Source organism: Rhinolophus sinicus, linkage group LG01 (genome assembly GCF_036562045.2).
Source record: "Rhinolophus sinicus isolate RSC01 linkage group LG01, ASM3656204v1, whole genome shotgun sequence".
Taxonomy (NCBI): domain Eukaryota; kingdom Metazoa; phylum Chordata; class Mammalia; order Chiroptera; family Rhinolophidae; genus Rhinolophus; species Rhinolophus sinicus.
This window is the reverse complement of record NC_133751.1, coordinates 160,469,924-160,486,693: the sequence shown is the minus strand read 5'-3', so window position 1 is coordinate 160,486,693 and position 16,770 is coordinate 160,469,924. Positions and strand designations below refer to the sequence as shown.

The following is a 16,770-nucleotide window of genomic DNA, read 5'->3' as shown; positions in this document are numbered from 1 at the left end:
AACCCACCCCCTCCTTACACATACCCCCCCACACACACGCTCTCTCACAGCTTGTCGTGTTGTTTAAAACAGGTGGAAGACCTCTGTAATGATATTATGCCTTTCAATAAAAATTTTATGAGGTGTATTTGATTATAGATTAATGTGTCCCTAATAAAACGGACGGATGGAGCAGCTTGGAGGGTCCCCTCCCCCTACGACACTCACACACGCCCGCGCAGCCACACACACCCCCGACGTGAGGCTGAGCACACGCCGCGGCCCGACGGGTGAGCTGGAGCGGACTTGACCCGCGCGCGGGCTGGGCGCAGCGGCGGCCACAGACGGAGCTTCTGTCTGCCCTCGAAGCGGCCGGCAGGCTGGCGAGTCGGCACCGTGCGGACTGTGGCGGCCAGCGTGCCTTGTCTTCTCCGGGGCTGCTAGAAAGGCCCTGGAAGAGAATATACCATAGGGCAGAACCCAAATGGTAGCGCAGGCCCGCGCCCGCCCGCCGCCCAGACCCTCCCTCCAAGTGGCCAGCAGGAACCTCATCTCCCGGGGCAGGGCCGCTTTGCCTGGTTCCCACTTAGAGGCCTCCAAGCCGATGCCTGAGATGTCTTAAAAATGGCCTGGTCCTTGGGCCACTCACTTCCGAAATCTTTTCTTTTCTTCTTTTCTTTTCTTTCTCTTTTCTTCTTTCTCTGTCTTTCTCTCTCTCTCTCTTTTGCCTCCTGAGGTAAGGCTAGGCAGCCTTGAATCTGAGGCAAATGCCCATTGTCACTCCCAAATCCATGGTACAAAGCCTCGGAAACTCGGCTGGGAGCCGAGACAAAAGCAGCCGGCAGCGGAGGATATATTCCTCGCTCTACAAGTTGCTCAGCGCACCCTTGGAGGGCTCCCAGCCCACCTCGAGCCCAAAAAGAAGGGGGGAAATGGCTACTTCTGGCCTGATTGTCTTTGCCAATGGCTTTCTAATTTTGTTCCAGTGTTGCTGCCTTTGGCTGTAGCGCGGGTTTTCCTCCGAGACATGGACCCCTGTCAACAACTAATGAAGCTCCCCACATAGCGGAGGAGACCGAGAAGTCAAAATTGCCCACCTTCTCCTGCCCAACCAGTGGAGATCTGGACAAATGGATTCCAGTGTTCCCAACCTGGCATTCCTTCCGAGCAGGCTCTCTTCCACCCTTAGGAAATGGATCCTCTAAAGGGTTCTGTCTTGGAACTGGGGCAGGTTCTTGGTTTTGAGGAGGAAATTTAAAACTCTGAATAAATACGGAGTCTGCCAGACTCCCTGGATGAGGGCTGTAAGGCTTAGAGCCCATAAATATATTGTTTTTAGAAATGAAGAACAACGTTTTTTGTGAAGCTGCTTGAAGCTGTTGGAGACTCTTTGAAACTGCAGCACAACCAGGGGTAACGAATTCTCTGTCAGCAATTCTCCCCAGGGCTTCTCCTCCCTTCTCCCTGGCAAGACTAGATAAGTCTGCAATCTCTTGGGCTGAGGATCCTGCAATATATATACTGGTGAAAGCTGGAGTTTTCCAAGCCATGGTGGCAGCTGAAACATTGGACTTCATAGGAAGTCATGTTTATGTGCAAATTGTCTTTCGGTCACCCTTTATACATTTTCTTGCCTCCCAGATACAGTGGCTCCAACCAGCATTTTGTAATTAAACAGAGGAAGGATTTACTGGGGAAAATCTTCTTTTCCTTAAAAACAATTTCATGTGTGCCACTAATAGGTAATGACTGAGCATAAAATTTTTCCATAAGGAAATTAGGGCAAAGCGGGATGGCAAAACTCATCCATCCTCTGCTTTGCTGTGGCCTGGCTGTCTTGTGCTTGGGATGAGGGTGAGCATGAGGGAATGGGGGGCAGAACTGAATCCGATGCAATGCTAAACGGAGCTTGTCCTTGCTCCTGCAATGGAGGCCATGCAGTTTCCAGGTGGTCAAGACTGGTTTCAACCCAGCCCCTGAGGATTTCACGCCAGCCAGAAATTGCCAAGACCCTACTGAAAGCATTAAAAAGAACACAACTGAAACCAAAGAGAGGGAGCTCTGAGGAAAAAGCAGCTTGGGCACAGGCTTACTTACTCACCAGGCTCGGGCTAGAGAGAAATTTACACCCATTGAGAATTCAATTCAATCGTTGGGGGGTAGGGAAAAGAGGACTCTCTTTCCTCCCAACTATGGAAACAGCACACCCAGGCTGGGTATCACTCCCCCCACCACTGCCAAATTTCAGGACCCTAGGCCTGCTCCAGCTTCTCTCTTCCACATCCCTTCCCCTGCTCTCTATGCCTCCCCTCAACTGCCCCAAACAAGCAGTTTGACAGGAAGAGAATCTCACCAAAAGTTTTCATTTCCACTACATTTCCATTTCAGAAAGCAGAAGGAGCGAACTCATTTCCAGAGTTTATTGCATTATACATGCGACCAGAACATGCACAGAAAAGACAGGTTGCTGTTGCACGCTATCAAACCACAGATGCACCACAAGGAAAGGCTACAAGGCATAAATCGTCAATATTCCATCTCACCAAGGACAATTGCTAAATTCATTTGCAAAAAGATACATTGTAATGTGCTTTTTAGGCCCCCTCCCCCCAAAACTTGTGGGTTTTCTTAATCTTTTTTAAATATATATGTAATTTAAGTACTTTTAAGTACTGATATTCAAAACGCCATGAGCTCATGGACTAATCACACACAGAGACCTTTTGTGTTAGGAAAAACATGAAAAAGTCACATTGCTGGATGGATGAATGGATTGATGGATGCTCTACAGTTCCAATAAGTTAAGACTCAAATGAAAATGTGCAGTAATAGTTACCCTGCATTACGATGAAAAATAATAATAAATTACACGTGCTAGTTTTTTAATATATATATATACATATATATATACTCATAGGGATTACAGATCACTTGCAGCACGAACAGAATGACCCCAAAGTCACATTCTAGCAGGAAAACAAAACAAAACAAAACAAAGAGCAATGAAGGTTTTGTTTCCGCCTTCCGAGTCCTCCAGCACTCGGCCCTGGAACTCAGTGCCCCCTCTTTGATCCTGGCCTTCCACGGGCCTCGGACCTAAGAGAAGGTGAGGTTGGCGGTCAGTTCTCGGATCCGGTTCTCTCGGCTCATCTTCTTGAGTTTCATTCGGCGGTTTTGAAACCAAATCTTGACCTGCCTGTCGGTGAGATTAACGCTCTTACTGATCTCTAGGCGGCGCTCGCGGGTGAGGTACATATTGAACAAGAACTCTTTTTCTAATTCCAGCGTTTGGTGCTTAGTGTAAGGGCACCTCTTCTTTCTGCCACTCTTTGCAGTGAGCCAATTGCTGGTTGGAGTATCAGACTTGATTTCCTCTAACAAAATTAAAGGGAGAAGAAGAAAAAAATCAAGAATTTTTTTTTTCTCTGTCTGTTCAAATGTACCCTTGGCCATGACCCCGCTGGCAGCCAGGCTGCTTTGGGAAATACTGGTATTAAACATTACTCACATGAGGTGGGCCCTGGAAGGGATTTGTAATTGATGCCAGATTAGTTTAAATGCCCCAAATGACACGATGGGCGGATACTCTCGCCCTCTGTGTCAGGGTTCTCTCTCTCAAGTTTCTGACCTGCACAAAACATTAGTACAACAGTAAACTTTCAGGATCTCCCCAGCAACATTCTAAGTGGTCAGCTTATGACAAGGCTGGAGTGGAAGAAAGCAAGCCACAGCCTAGACAAGCCTACCAACCCCATTGCTCCCTCAGGTCCCCAAGTCAGCCACGTTTTCCCCACTTCTCCGAGTCAGTTGGGGGAGCCCCATAGGTGTCCATTCTGTTTCAATATATAACCAAGGAACTGAGTACACTCCCTCAGTCCTGCCTGGGCATTGTTACATTCCCCAGATTTTCCTGAATTCTTCTGCCTTCTTGCCCTCACACAAAGGCATTCCCCTAGAAATATAGCTTCTTCATGTGGCCTACCTCTGGACACTGGCGGAGAGGCTCACGGGCAAGGTTCCTTCTCAAAAAACCAGAGCCCCTGGCTCTTTGCCCTAGCCCAGCCCTAAGGCTAGCTCTGTCAGGTGGGCCATGCAGATTCCATTCTCCCCTCTTTCGCCTTTGCCCCCTTTGCAAACGGATTACAAAGCTTGCTGCACTTTCCCCCAGACAAAGCCAAGGTTACCTAGCCCCACAGAGGCAGGGAGCTCTGTTCCCCCGGCCCAAGCGCCAAACAGCCAAGCCATCTGGTTCCCCTTGCCGCCTCCAAGCTCGCAAGATGCGGGGTGCATACACTTGAACACGAACACGGTGCCTTGGACCACCTTAAAATCATCATTGGGTGAAAGGTAAAGCTGGGACTGCAAATCTGAGTGGGAGAAAGGAGATTCTGGGGCCGTGTTTACGAGCCGCAGGTTTCATTTGCACTCCTTTGTTGCATTTCAGATCTAGCTCAGGAAAAATAAACCCGGCAAGCCCTTCCTCTGCTCGGGCGCCATCACGTAGGGCCAGGACTAGCCAGGAGGGCCAGGGCAACCGCGGAGAAGCGGAGACCATCTCCGGACTGAGACTGCTTCTCTAAAAGCTGAGAGGAGCTGCACCTGCGAGTCGGCCCCACCTGGGCTGCCCGGGCGGCGCTGGGCACCCAGGTGCTCCCCCTCTGCCGGGCTCCCGGGCTGCGCGCCCCGCTGGGGTGACAACTTTGCTCATACCGACCTTTGCTTTCCTTCTCCTGTACTTCGGGACTGGACACGGAGACCTCAGCCAGGCAGCTCCTCTCTTCTGGAAGGCCACCCTTGGCCTCGGGGCTCTCCACCTGGGAGACTTTGGTGGGCTCCTGGCCGCTTGCAGGCTCGTTCATCTTCTTTTCCATCTGCAGCTGGGCAGCCGAAAGCTGCGGCTTGGCCGCGCCGCGAGGGTTGAGCTGGAGCATGACTGTGGAGCTGCCTTCGGGGCTGTTATTGTACTCTTGGGTTTTCCCGGTGGCGTAGGTCTGACTCAGTCTAAAATATCCAGGGACAGGAACCTCGGGGTTCTCAACGGGACAGGACTCAGGGACCAGCCTCTGGTACGAAGGGACCTCGGCAGAAATGAGTTTGTTGCGCTTATCAGAATACATGCAGCAATTGGATTCTTCCTTAATGTTGGTGGTGAAGGAGCAAGTGGGGACTTGCTGTGTAACAGGTTGCTCTATTCGACAAGATCTGTTCGGGTCTGTCCAACTGTCTACTTGAGGTATATAAGGATGCACATTCATACCCATATTTTGGTGGTTCACTTCTCTTTTGGCCAGAGACGGGAGCAGTCCACAGGTTTGCATTCCATAGGTCCCCATGTCTGCGCTAGGTGGTGGCATGTACATGCTGGCGCTGCTCGAATAAAAACTGTCACTCCTGCAGGCACTGATCAAGGAATCTACTAAAAAAGTATTAGCAGCAGGAGAGCTGTTGGGAAAGGACATTTTGGGGAGGAATTTGAAGAAGAGAGATTGTGTCCTTTGTAGGCTGACATCTCTAGGAAAACATTCCCCGTGTAATTGTGGATGCCTCTGCCGACCACATGACAACCAAGCCAATGAGATTTGAAAATGGCCTTGAGCCGCAGCCTCCTCGCAGGTCACGTGCTCCAGAGCCCGGCCGGCCGGCAGCGTAAGCACGGACAACAGCGACATCTACTACGCGCCCGAGATAGTGCGCGCTGGAGACAACCCACCCAGCACTCTCCGCCGCCCGCCAGCTTACCCGGGGCTCGCTTGGCCCGCTTGCCCCACTCGCGTCCCCAACTCCGGCCTTTGGGCCCCGCTGGCGGAAGGAAAGGCTCGGCCGGAGGGGCTTCCGGGAGGATACTTTTGGGGAGGGAAGCCGGAGTGCGGTGGCGCCAGCGCACAGAAGCGTTTCCCCCCGGCATACACCCAGGCAGAACGCGCCCGAGAGGACCGGGACCCGGGCGGGGGTGGGGGCCCAGGCTGGTTAATTTTGTCCCGGGAAGCCTGGGAAGGTGAGTCGATTCCCTCGGCTCTGAGACATCCACCCCAGGTGTCCACAGAAAAACTCTCGCGCAAAGAGGCGGCTAAGGTATCCTGGGGAGCAGAGGCAAGAAGGGCCTCGAGGGCGGAGAGGCCAAGTAGCTGGCCGACCCCAGAGCCTCGAGGACCGGCTGGGCCCCGGCGCTGTCCTCTCCTTCGGCCTGCCCGCCCGGCCTCCGGGCCCCTCCGCGCCCCGGTGAGTTACCCGAGCCTTGGGCTTTCTGAGGAACCACACCCCGACCTCTGCGGGCCAGGCCGCTGGGAGCTTTCAGACCGGAGACAATCCACTCGTCGAGCAGTTTGCAATCCGCGAAAGAGGCCCTTGGGTTCCCAGCAGGAAAACTAAACTGAGGTTCTCCTCCCCACAAACCCTGATAAATGGAGGGCAAAGAGGAAGGAAGGAAGAGAAAAAGAAAATAATTTTTTCAAAGAGGAAAACTCTCGCCCTCAGACTCTAGAAGTTTTAGAAAACTGACAGGGCCAAGCAGGAGAGAGAGAGAGATGCAAAGGTGTCATTTGGTTCTTCTGCAAAGAAAAATGTTTTCCTTTTATGGATTTTGTAAAAGCATTGGTTTCTGACAAGTGCAAGGTACAAAAGGTTGTGGAATTTATTAATACATATTAAGGAGAATCAGGGCGATCAATAAAATTCTCATCTACATTCTTGGGCTACTTGGTAATTTTCTTGCTTTTGAAGGTTTTTAAAGAGTTATACCCGCTGTTGCCACACACGGGAAGATATTTTATTAACAAATCAATCGAGACTTTGTAAAGGATAAGATTAATAGTTAAGATTTAGCATAATGGCGTTCGCTTTATGAATTATTGAAAATTATACTATTGATTTTCCCCTTCACTACTAACTAAGGAGGTCAATTTTTGTTTTAACACAAATCGTCAAATATTAAAAGCTATACTTTTGTCAGAAGTTGAGTTTTATAGTTTTGGACAATTCCTAAAATTATTTGACATGGTTTTGCTTGGGTAAGGGGAGGGAGAAAAAAAAGGAGGTGGGGGAAGAATCTTAGTCCCCTGTTTCCTTTGGTGAGAGAAAGTTCTATAAAGAGGATTTGGTCTGGGGTTGTGGTCGAGCTCATTAAAGAACAACCACCATCACCACCATGGAAACTCGGAGTTTTATGAGAAACTTCTCCAACAACTTCCTCCCTCGTTCTCTGGTTCCAGGCGGGTGAGCAGCCTTTCGGAAGCTCGGGCCTCGAGGCAGCAGCGGGGAGCTTTAACCTTGATTTCCAGAGGCTTGCCCCGGTCGAGGGGCCGGGCCAGGGCGCTGGAGTCGTCCTGTGGCTTCCGGATCCCCTTCTCTGCATCCGAGAGAGGAAAAGGATCCCCCCCACCCCAACTCTGATCATGAACCAGTTCTCTGTCTGGGAAGGCATCCATGTTTTCTTCTCCCCACATTCCCTGTCATGGGTTGGCCTTGGATTTCAGGCCCACAGACTGAACTTGTGGGCAAATTGGGTTTCCACCTCAGCAGAACATTTCTTTGGAGCCCGATGCTCATTAAGTGCCCAGCATTCTGCAGGACCTAGTAGCCCCGTTGCTCCTTCACAAAAACGTTTTCCAACAAACTCTTTGTCCCCTCACCCCAAAAGGAATCTCCCCTGGCCTGGTGGGAACAGGGGTTGGGAATTATTTTCGGCCTTGGGACGGCTTCGTCTGTCCCCTCGCAGTGCCCTCGCCCAAACAATAACCCCTTTAAAAAAAAAAACAACTCTGCGGTGGCAATGAGACAGACCTTTTAAACCTTTATGCAGCTGTTCAAATACAACATCATTGTCAGGTTAAAAGCCTGGCGTCTCTAACTGCTCCGACTGCGACTGCAGGGCCGGCAAAGTTTGAGGTTTAAACATTACATTACCTTTCGGCAGGGGTGTCTGTTTTTAAGCTTGGGGGAGAGGAGTGAGGAAGGCAAAAACAAAACAAAAAGCAACTTTTAACTCCAGTCTGCTAAGATCCTGTTCAAAGCTAACAGCCACTGACCAGCACCCCGAAAATTGCTTTCTCACAAGGCAGAGATCATTATCCCAGCCACAGCTAACGGTGCCCAGGGCTGGACAAAGTGCCCGCTACCCGCGCCCTCGGCAGGCGCCCTGACGCCAGCCTGGCGCTCCAGCACCGTCCCTGTGCACCTCGGCCAGGGCAGCTGCCAGGAACTCGGTTATCCAATTCTCCCTGTACCACGCCAAAGGCAAGACTGTTCAATCTAATTGGGAATTTTATGCCCATCAAATGCCCTTTCATAATCTTTATTTATACATGAAGAAAACATGCAGGCTAAAAAACAGCGATTCCTCATGGACCGGGTAGGTCTTCGGTGAGCCAGAACAGGCAGAATCTGCCTTCTGAATGTGAGGGCTTTTCTGTTTCAGCTCCTGGTGGCTTCGAGCTCAAAGTCACCCCCCCCATTGAAATTGTTTTTAAATAGGTCTTCTTCACTCGCAAAAAAAAATGTGTATCAGATATAATTTTGAATCTATTATCACAAATCTAATTTATTCTTTTTCAAACTTCTGCCCTCACATCACCTCCTTTACGCCAGAGACTTCCACTAGTTCAGAGAGATTTTATCATAAAAATCAAGCAAAATAGTTTTAATACAAGAGAATGATATGGCAGGGGAGGATAGAAAGTTTGCCCAAGACCCTAAGGCTAAGATGAAGCAAATAGAATGAAAAGGCAGCGGCTTTCAAGGCCAACCTTATTTTGCTTACGAGTATCTAATGTAGCTGCATAGCCACTGTTCTCGATCATCCTTAGATCAGTGGGAGCAGTTACCATTAATAATAAATCAATATTGCACCATAAAGGAGATGAATATCCATGTTTATACCAAACATTCTTCTCTCCAGCAAAGTTCTCCCCCCAAAAAAAAAAATGAAAGGGTCACTTTAGCAAGAAATTAGTATTTGTAATCAAGGAGTGGCTTGCATCTGTGCTCTCCTGTAACCGGGAAGAACTGCAGCAGCCCCGGGCCTGAATGGACTTGGGTGCTCCTAGGTTCACCCTGAATTTGGGCCCTGAGCAGCCTGGCCTCAGGGTTGTGCCACTCTTTGGGGGCAGAGTGGATGGAGACAAATTTTAAAAGTTGCTTCCCCCAGGGGCCCCTCCGGGTTGCACGGTGCACCTCCCAGCCAATGTGAAAAGAAATCAAGAAATCAAGGGAGCAAATGGAGAGGCTGGGGAAGCTACCACCAACGCGAAAAGGGGGTCTATGGAGACACGCAAAAGGGCCAGCAGCCAGGGAGCCTCTTTCCATTGTAGACACAAAAGACTCCTACTCAGCGCATTTCCCCTCCACTTCAAGATCTGAGACTTTGGCTACTCAAGATACATGGCCACCCTGTATAAGCCCCATAGCTCTGAAGATCAAAAGGGCTCAGCCTGACCCCTTCTGTCCTGGACCTACCCCCCTCCCCCAACCAAAGTCCTGGTCCAATCCCCTGGCCTTTTTCAGGTCCGTCTTAGGTGCCACAGGGAGAAAAGGAACTGCGTTCTGCTCGGGGAGGCTGCCAGTCAAAGTCAAGAGGCCCCCTGCAAGGCCACATGCGCCCCCCTCTGGAGCCACCTAAAGAGGAACACAACGATATTTGGGGAAGGGAGTTCTCACCCCACGTGGACTGAGGTCCGAGTTAGGCCCCGGAAAATGTAGCTTCACAATAGCCAAGCTGGACCCACAGTCTGACAGGCTGGAGCCCGGGGTTCCCACAGGGAACACCCACGCCTCTGGCTGGCGCCTCACTGGGGTGCTCATGGCGCCTCAGCCACCGCTGAAGCAGATGCCAGCTCTCAGGGGTGGACCCAGGGCTTTTGATCCAGGGCCTGGAGGGAGGAGACAGAGACAGCGGAGTCAACCCAGGCCCGCACTAATTCCGGGGCTTGGGTGCGCTTCACTATGAACTTTGGGGAAGGGACAGCCACCCATCCTAGGAAGCTCACGTCCTGGAGCCCTCCCTTTTGGAACCTCCCTTTTGGACCTCTGATGGTGACACAGGCCCACCCCCATGTCAGGAACTTTGCAAAGGGGACACGGGCTAGAATGGCTCGCGGCAAGAAAACTGCTTCCAAGAGCTGGTCCCAAAATCGAACTCCGTGCTCAAGGCCAGCAGGCGACTTGGTAGGGTGTCCAGGAGTCTGTCAAATGCAAAGCCCGTTTGCTTCAAATGTATTCCCCATTCCACGACGCCTTGGAGTATAAACGTATCCCGGGACAGTCTGCCGATTCCCGCCGCCGCATCAGCTCAGCCTGGCCCTGGGCTCCCCAACTCCTAGTCCTGCCTGCGCCTCCCAGTCGCTACCGGTAGCCCCTGGCGCCAGGCACGACCCTGGGGGGAGGGGAGACTTCCTCGCCCAGAACGACCCCCTCCGTTCCGACGCGTCCCTTATTTTCTGGGACCACACTCAGCTAAGTTGCCGGCGCCCTGATCTGTTTTAAACAAAAGCCTTTTAATCGTCCCAGGAGGTCGGAGAGCGCGCAAAGCAGACGCGGTTTTTGGAAGGGGGTGGTCCTATCCTCATATCACTCTCTGCACTCAAACCAGTTAGAATATTGATTTCCCCTAATTGAATTAACGCGCAGTCGCATTACTATTTCGAAGTGCACATATTTGCCTTTTAAAAATCTCTCCTCGATACCACCAAGTTATAACAAGGTATTCTTTGCAACAGCTTTATCTTTAAGGAGACAACGATTAGGAGATCGCTTTTTCAGAAATCTGGCTGGTTCCCTTATCTCTGTCTTTATACAACTTCCCACACCTCATGGCTGCTTAGCACAAACCAACAGCAAACAAACACCTTAGCGGCCGCCTGTTTCTAACGGGCTGATTGCTTATTAGAATCCAGTAACGGAAAGACTCGGTACCACAGCCTCTCTGCCAAACGCGGCTTCTGGAACGTGAGCACGCCCCCGTGTGGCTGTCCAAGGTCATGCAAACGGGAAATGGTATCGCTTGCCTAAGGTGGTGGACATACAAGCTTGATACAATTAGCCGCAGTTAAAAAAAAAAAAAAAAAAAAAAAAGGAAGAAAGAAAGAAAGGATACATGGAGAGAGAAAGAAATAAACCATTTTAAGCTCCTGGAATGATCATACTACTAGGGCACTGACATTGTAACGGACACCCAGAATTCCAAACAAAGGAATCCCCTTCCGAACGAAATTATTCAATTGTAGGCTTTGTGTCTATTGCATCTTTCACCAAAGGTTGTGCGACGCTTTTGAGAACAATATATTTTCTTTTGTTTCATATCATAGAAAGCGCAATAATTTATTTGACAGTGTGACAATTTTTTTTAATATAACGAAGGTGTAAGTCTGAATAGAACTTCCTTTTCAAATGTCTGCTTTTTAAAAGCAAGGTTCTTCTTTAGAGCAAAGGGGACTATCTATGACCCCCCAAAAAACACCCCAGCATTTTCTAGCTGTATTAAAAACATTCTGGTAGACATTTTAATCAAATCAGTATTTGAAAAAGAAGTCAATTGCTATTGAATTACGCAAATGTTTGAAGGGAAATTAAGCTTATTGATCCTGAAATTAGGAATTTGCTTAGATTTATGGTGAGCCCCCATATAATTCTGTGTGGTCATAAATGTGTGTGGGGATCTGGATGTGTGTGAGCATGTGTGTGTGAGAGTGGGTGGCGGATGAATATCACAGAAGAACCTTAAGGCGCCTAATTATTCAGAAAGGTTAAAGGTGATGACCTTGACATTTTGGAAGTTCAAAGGCATACACTTATGCACTTATGTTTTTCCTTCCCCCCCCCAAAAGCTTTGGCAATTAAATTTTTTTTTGCATTTAGAAATGCTTGCCTCTTTGGAAGAGGCATGCGATGCGTCTATCTTATGGATTTTTTTTTTTTTTTTACTTTGGGCTTATGCGAAGTTAAGAGTCATAAGATTCACTTTACTCTTTTCAGAGAAAGAAGCTTTCTCTCACTCCTCCAGTTTATTGCACATTGCGGAAATCTCTTTTGGGCCCACCAGAAGGTGTATAATATAACCCAATTAAGCTGTTTAGAACTTTGGCTTTTATGGTGTTGTCTAGACAGTTCAAGGTTTTGTAAACAGCCTGGCCTGGCCCTGCAACATAAAGTGCAGTGCAGCCCCCACCACATTCTTTAACTTGAAGGGATAAATGTGGTGAGAAGTGGGTCTGCAGCCTCGGGCCCTATTCCAGGAATGGGGCTTATCTTCCCTGGCTGTGACACCGGCAAGCACCCCAAGCCCTCTCTCCCCACTGATAACTTCCTTTCAGCAAACTATTTTTTTCAATGGAGGGTTCTAATTTTGGTTTCTTTTAAGGGACATTGGATCCTTGATACCTTGTTAAGAGTGAATTTAGATTTTCTAACCAGTTTTTTTAAAAATGGTTTTTGTTTTTTCAGAAATTCCAAGTTTGCTAGAATGGGGTGGGAGCAGTGTTGTTTTATAGGTTCCTGCTGCCCCGACCTCATTGCTTGGAGAAGGCAGCACCTGGGACACATCTTCAATTCAGAAATTCACCCCTAAAATGATTTTTAAAACCAGGGTGGCCTAGGTGAAGTAGAAAGGAACAATTCTTATTTTAATGGAATTAAAAAGCATTTCACTTGATTTTCAGTTGCATGGGGGTGAAGATTTTGGTCACTAAAATGTCCTAATCAGACACTAAACTTATTCAAAGAGGAAAATTCATACAGTGTATTGAAGCTGTAACCTCCATTTTACTAGAAACCATTTATTCACACACAAGACAGTGACTCATGCCTTGATACGACAAACCAAAGGTACATTTCCCAGATTTTAAATAATCTGCGTTCACCAAGTGGGAAGGGCAGGGTCCCTTAAACTCAGAACAAAAACAAGTGCCTTGCAGCGCCGGCCTAACTCTCTACAGATCCCACAGCGTCCCCACGCAGACCTGGAGAGAGGGAGGGAGAACAACAGCACACTGGCGGTAAAATTGTAAAGGGACGTTTGCATTTACCATTTTCCCCTTATTAGGATCCGTTCGGCCAAGTCCCCGGCCTCATCCGCAGGCTGCAGTGGTCGCTGGGAGGTCCCGAGTTGACCGTGGGAAGGAATGGTGGAGTTCCACAGAGAAGAGGCGTCATTAAACCCAAGAACATTGGGCCTGCCGAAGGCAGGCTGGTGGGGAGGAGGGTGAGTGAGTGGGGCTCAGGGGAGAGGGGTGCTTCCTGGAGCTCTCAAAATAAGGGATTTCCAGTGAAATACTGCAGACGGTCTCTGTTCAGTTTCTTTTCCTTCATCCTGCGATTCTGGAACCAAATTTTGACTTGCCGGTCAGTGAGGTTGAGCATCCGAGAGAGTTGGAGTCTTTTCTCTTTGTTTATGTACACGTTAAAGAAAAACTCGCGTTCCAGTTCGCGGATCTGGTACTTGGTGTACGGACAGCGCTTTTTCCGGGACCGCTGGGGGGCCACTGCAAGGCAAACAGACCAAGGGGTGAGAGAGGCCGCTGCCTGCCAACCCCCGCCCACCCTCCCGCCCAGGCCCGCGTGAGGGCCAGGCCTCGGCCCTTTGGGGACGTCCCCTGCCGCTGCTGAAAGGCCCTGCCTGCATAGTGGGGGATGATATATGGGCGGGCACAGGAGAGAGTGCGGGCGTGGACGTGTGTTCACGCCCGGACACACACACACACACACACACACACACACACACACACACACAGCCTGGCACCGAGCAGAGCGTGAGGCAGGCTCTGAGCTGGAACCTGAAGGGAGAGAAACACGAGCACACCGGGGCATCTGCTCGACTCCAGCCTGCAGCGCGTGTCAGCCAGAGGCTTGGATAAAGTCCAGTTCACGGATCAAACTCTCCCCTCCCCATCCCACCCTTAAAAACAGGAGGCTCGAGTGTCCACACTCACAGGTTGGCTTGAAATCTCCCCTCTCTCCCTCCATGGTCTCTAGCACACACACACCCCAAACTGAGAGAAAGCTCTCTGCAGCGATTAATGTCCTCTTCGAAGTCTACCTTAAGCCCACCTAAATTGGTTTCCTATCGTAAACACGCTTTACAACGGCCGGGGAAATCTTATAGGATGTATAAACCCCTTCGAACGCTTATAAAGTAGCACATAAAACGGCGCAAGCAGAGGGAGGCCCCCGCCGCCCCCCCGCACCCGCGGCCCCGGGGCCCAGCCGCCCACCCCGCGCTCGGTGCCTACCTGTGCCGCCGCTCTTCTCAGCCCCCGCCTCCCCCGGGAGCCCCTCGCGGTCTGCACCGCCGGCTTCTGCCGCCCCCTTCGGCTCCGAGCCGGGGGTCGCCTTGGTGCACGGACTGCCCCCGCCGCCACTGGTCCCCGTCTTGGGGTCGCCCTTATCGACAGCGCCCTCGGGCTGCAGCGGCGCGGGCGGCGGAGGGGGCTGCGGCCCGGCGAACGGGGGCCCGGGCGCGGCCTCGTAGAACTGGTCGAAGCCCTGCGGCAGGATGCCGTTGCGGCCCACGGCGCTGTAGAAGTTGGAGGCGGCGCCCGCGGGGCCGTGCGGCGGCCCCGGCGCGGCGCACACCGGCTCCGGCGCCTTGAAGAGCACGTCCGGCCGGCGGCCCGCGGGCGGGAGCAGCTCGCGCTGCATGGCTGCCTCCTCGGCCGCCGCTGCCGCCGCCGCTGCCGCTGCCGCCGCCGCGTAGTAGGGAGCGTAGCCCCCTGCGTTGCCGCCGCCGCCCCCGCCCGGGCCGCCCCCGCCGCCACCGCCCCCAGCTCCGCCGCCTCCACCACCACGGTACGGCCACTTGGCGCGCTCCAGGCCGTAATCGCGGAAGGCCACTTCACGCACGGGCTGGACGTGCGGCGCCAGGTTGGAAGAGTAGGGGAAAGTCATCTGGCAGGACGACGGTTGCGACAGGAACGACGGCTTGCTCGCGAAGTCCGACGGGGCCACATAGTAGGCGCAGCCGGGCAGGTACATGCTGGCTGCGCTCGGGCCGCACTCGTCAAAGTCGTTCATGGCTCCGGGGCGTGCGCGCCTGCGAGCCCCTGGCCGCTCCCCGCGCCGCCAACCTGAGCCATCGATTGCACAAGAGGCTTGGGCCAGGATCAACTAAGCAAAAATCCCCACCGGGCGCTGACGTGCAATTCATCTTGATTGATTCTGGTGGTAATTATGTCACGTGACGCCATGGAGAGAAATGTCCTTATATCTATATCAACGCTCGCCAACACACCCCGAGACGGCTTCTGGCGCCGAGACGCGCGCGCTGGGGGCGGCTCGGCCTCCTCTCCAGCCAGCTCTCCCTGTGCGCCCACTGACCAGACTGCTCTGCAGGCCGGTCACCTGTGCGCCGCCGGCGGCTGCCACTGCTGGGTGCATCTGCCACCGCCCGGCTGGGCCGCCCGCCCGCGCCCGCCCGCCCGCGCCGCTTTAAGTACGCGGACCCAGGCCGGCGGGGAGGAGGAGGGAGGGGGAAGAAGGGGGAGGAAGGGGGAAGGGAAAGGAGTGGAGAGCGGAGGGGGAGCCCCAGCCCTGGGCACAAGGGACTAGGTGTGAGGGTGTGAGGTTCCCATTCCCCACACCCCTTCCTGCAGCCGCTCCCTCCCCCGCGACGCCGCCACCCTCTGCAGCAAGCCCGCCAGGAGCTTGTTGCTTCTTGTTCAAGGGGCGTGATTGCGCCGCTCTGGGGGCGCAAAGAGCCCTGATTTACATAGTTCTCTGCCAGGCGCGTTAACCGCGGAGTAACTTGGATCTCTTCACTCCTGACCCCAGGAGCTCGAGTGCCAGCCTCAAGAAACCCACGCCAAAATCCTACCAACAGCTCACCCGGGCCTGGGCCTTGGTTCCCACTCGGCCCTGTCGTCCTCCTCTCTCTCTGTTCCTGTCTTTCACCTTCCTTCGTCTCCCTGCAGTCTTCTCACTTCTTTCTCTCCTGTACTCTCTTCTCTCACTCCCCCCTCTTGTTTCCTCTTTGCTTCTTCCTTCCTCTTAGTTTCCTGTCTCCTTTCTTCTGTCTCTCTGTCCCCTGATACTCTCTCCTCCTTTCCCTTAGCTGTGTGTCACAGTCTCTATCTCCCTCCTTGTCGCCTCTCTGCTTTTTTTCTCTCCCAGTGCTAAAGCAAAAAGGGAATGCAGCCGTCCAAGATACCCTGGGACCCTCTAGAAGCTGGGAGGTCTGATGAACAAAAGGATCTGGAGTTCTGTTCTCAGGGTGCCCAGCTTCTGTCCCCCGCCCCCCCCCCTCAAAAATCAGACATAAACCACCGGCGCCTCTGTCCTCCTCACCCTCTCTGCTTTCTGGCCTGGACTGGAACCAGCCCGCCTCACATTCAGCCCCTTCCCTGCGTCGGAGCCCCGCCAAGGCCTACGCATCCGCCGCATCTCCCCTAGTCCCCTGCCGTACTCTCGGGCCGTCAGGGTCACTGCGCCACCCCCTACCCAGGTCCTTTGGCTCTGGGGAGGGGGGTCTCATCAGCTCCTGCCTCCTTGCTCAAACCAACTCTGTACCACTTAGCCCTGAGGACCCCCGCCCCATCCACTCGCCCCAGGCCTCACTCTCCTCGGTGGCTGCTGCGTCCCTCTTTCCTAGCCTGGGGGTCCAGGCAAGGCCTGGGCTCCGGATTCAGGGAAACCCAAGGCTTTCCAAAGGTAAAACAAGTCTCTCAGAAAGAAGCTCCCCAAATCCAAATCACAGCATCCAGGGCAGGAAGTTGCCCCTCTCCCCAGGATTCCTCTGCCCAAGTAATCAGGAACACTGGGTCTTGGGCCTTAGCCCTTAAGCCCAGGGCAGGCGGCGCAGGCTGTGAAGCT

The 16,770-nt window shown here is 52.3% G+C and overlaps 1 protein-coding gene across 3 annotated transcripts; it reads right to left on the bottom strand.

Moving 5' to 3' along the window:
* Positions 1-2,384: 2,384 nt before the first annotated feature.
* LOC109451219 (homeobox protein Hox-D10) lies at positions 2,385-16,180 on the bottom strand. 3 transcript variants are annotated; one of them, XM_074338341.1, is made up of 3 exons: positions 4,694-9,395; positions 3,488-3,607; positions 3,217-3,353 (listed from the first exon to the last, which is right to left on the bottom strand). In XM_074338341.1, exons 1-2 carry the CDS (start codon positions 5,646-5,648, stop codon positions 3,528-3,530), a joined length of 1,035 nt encoding a protein of 344 aa, XP_074194442.1. In that variant the 5' UTR covers positions 5,649-9,395; the 3' UTR covers positions 3,217-3,353; positions 3,488-3,527. The 3 variants fall into 3 exon arrangements, with proteins under 3 accessions (XP_019594831.1, XP_074194442.1, XP_074194444.1); XM_074338343.1 differs by lacking the exons at positions 3,488-3,607; positions 4,694-9,395 and adding exons at positions 12,993-13,448; positions 14,196-16,180 and having other exon boundaries at positions 3,222-3,353; XM_019739272.2 differs by lacking the exon at positions 3,488-3,607 and having other exon boundaries at positions 2,385-3,353; positions 4,694-9,385.
* Positions 16,181-16,770: the final 590 nt, after the last annotated feature.

Excerpts from the sequence above, each read along its gene's own strand:
- LOC109451219 (XM_019739272.2), bottom strand. The coding sequence starts at position 5,648 with ATGTCGCTGTTGTCCGTGCTTACGCTGCCGGCCGGCCGGGCTCTGGAG. Across the intron at positions 3,354-4,693 it reads ACAGGAGAAGGAAAGCAAAG|AGGAAATCAAGTCTGATACT; the intron begins GTCGGTATGAGC and ends TAATTTTGTTAG.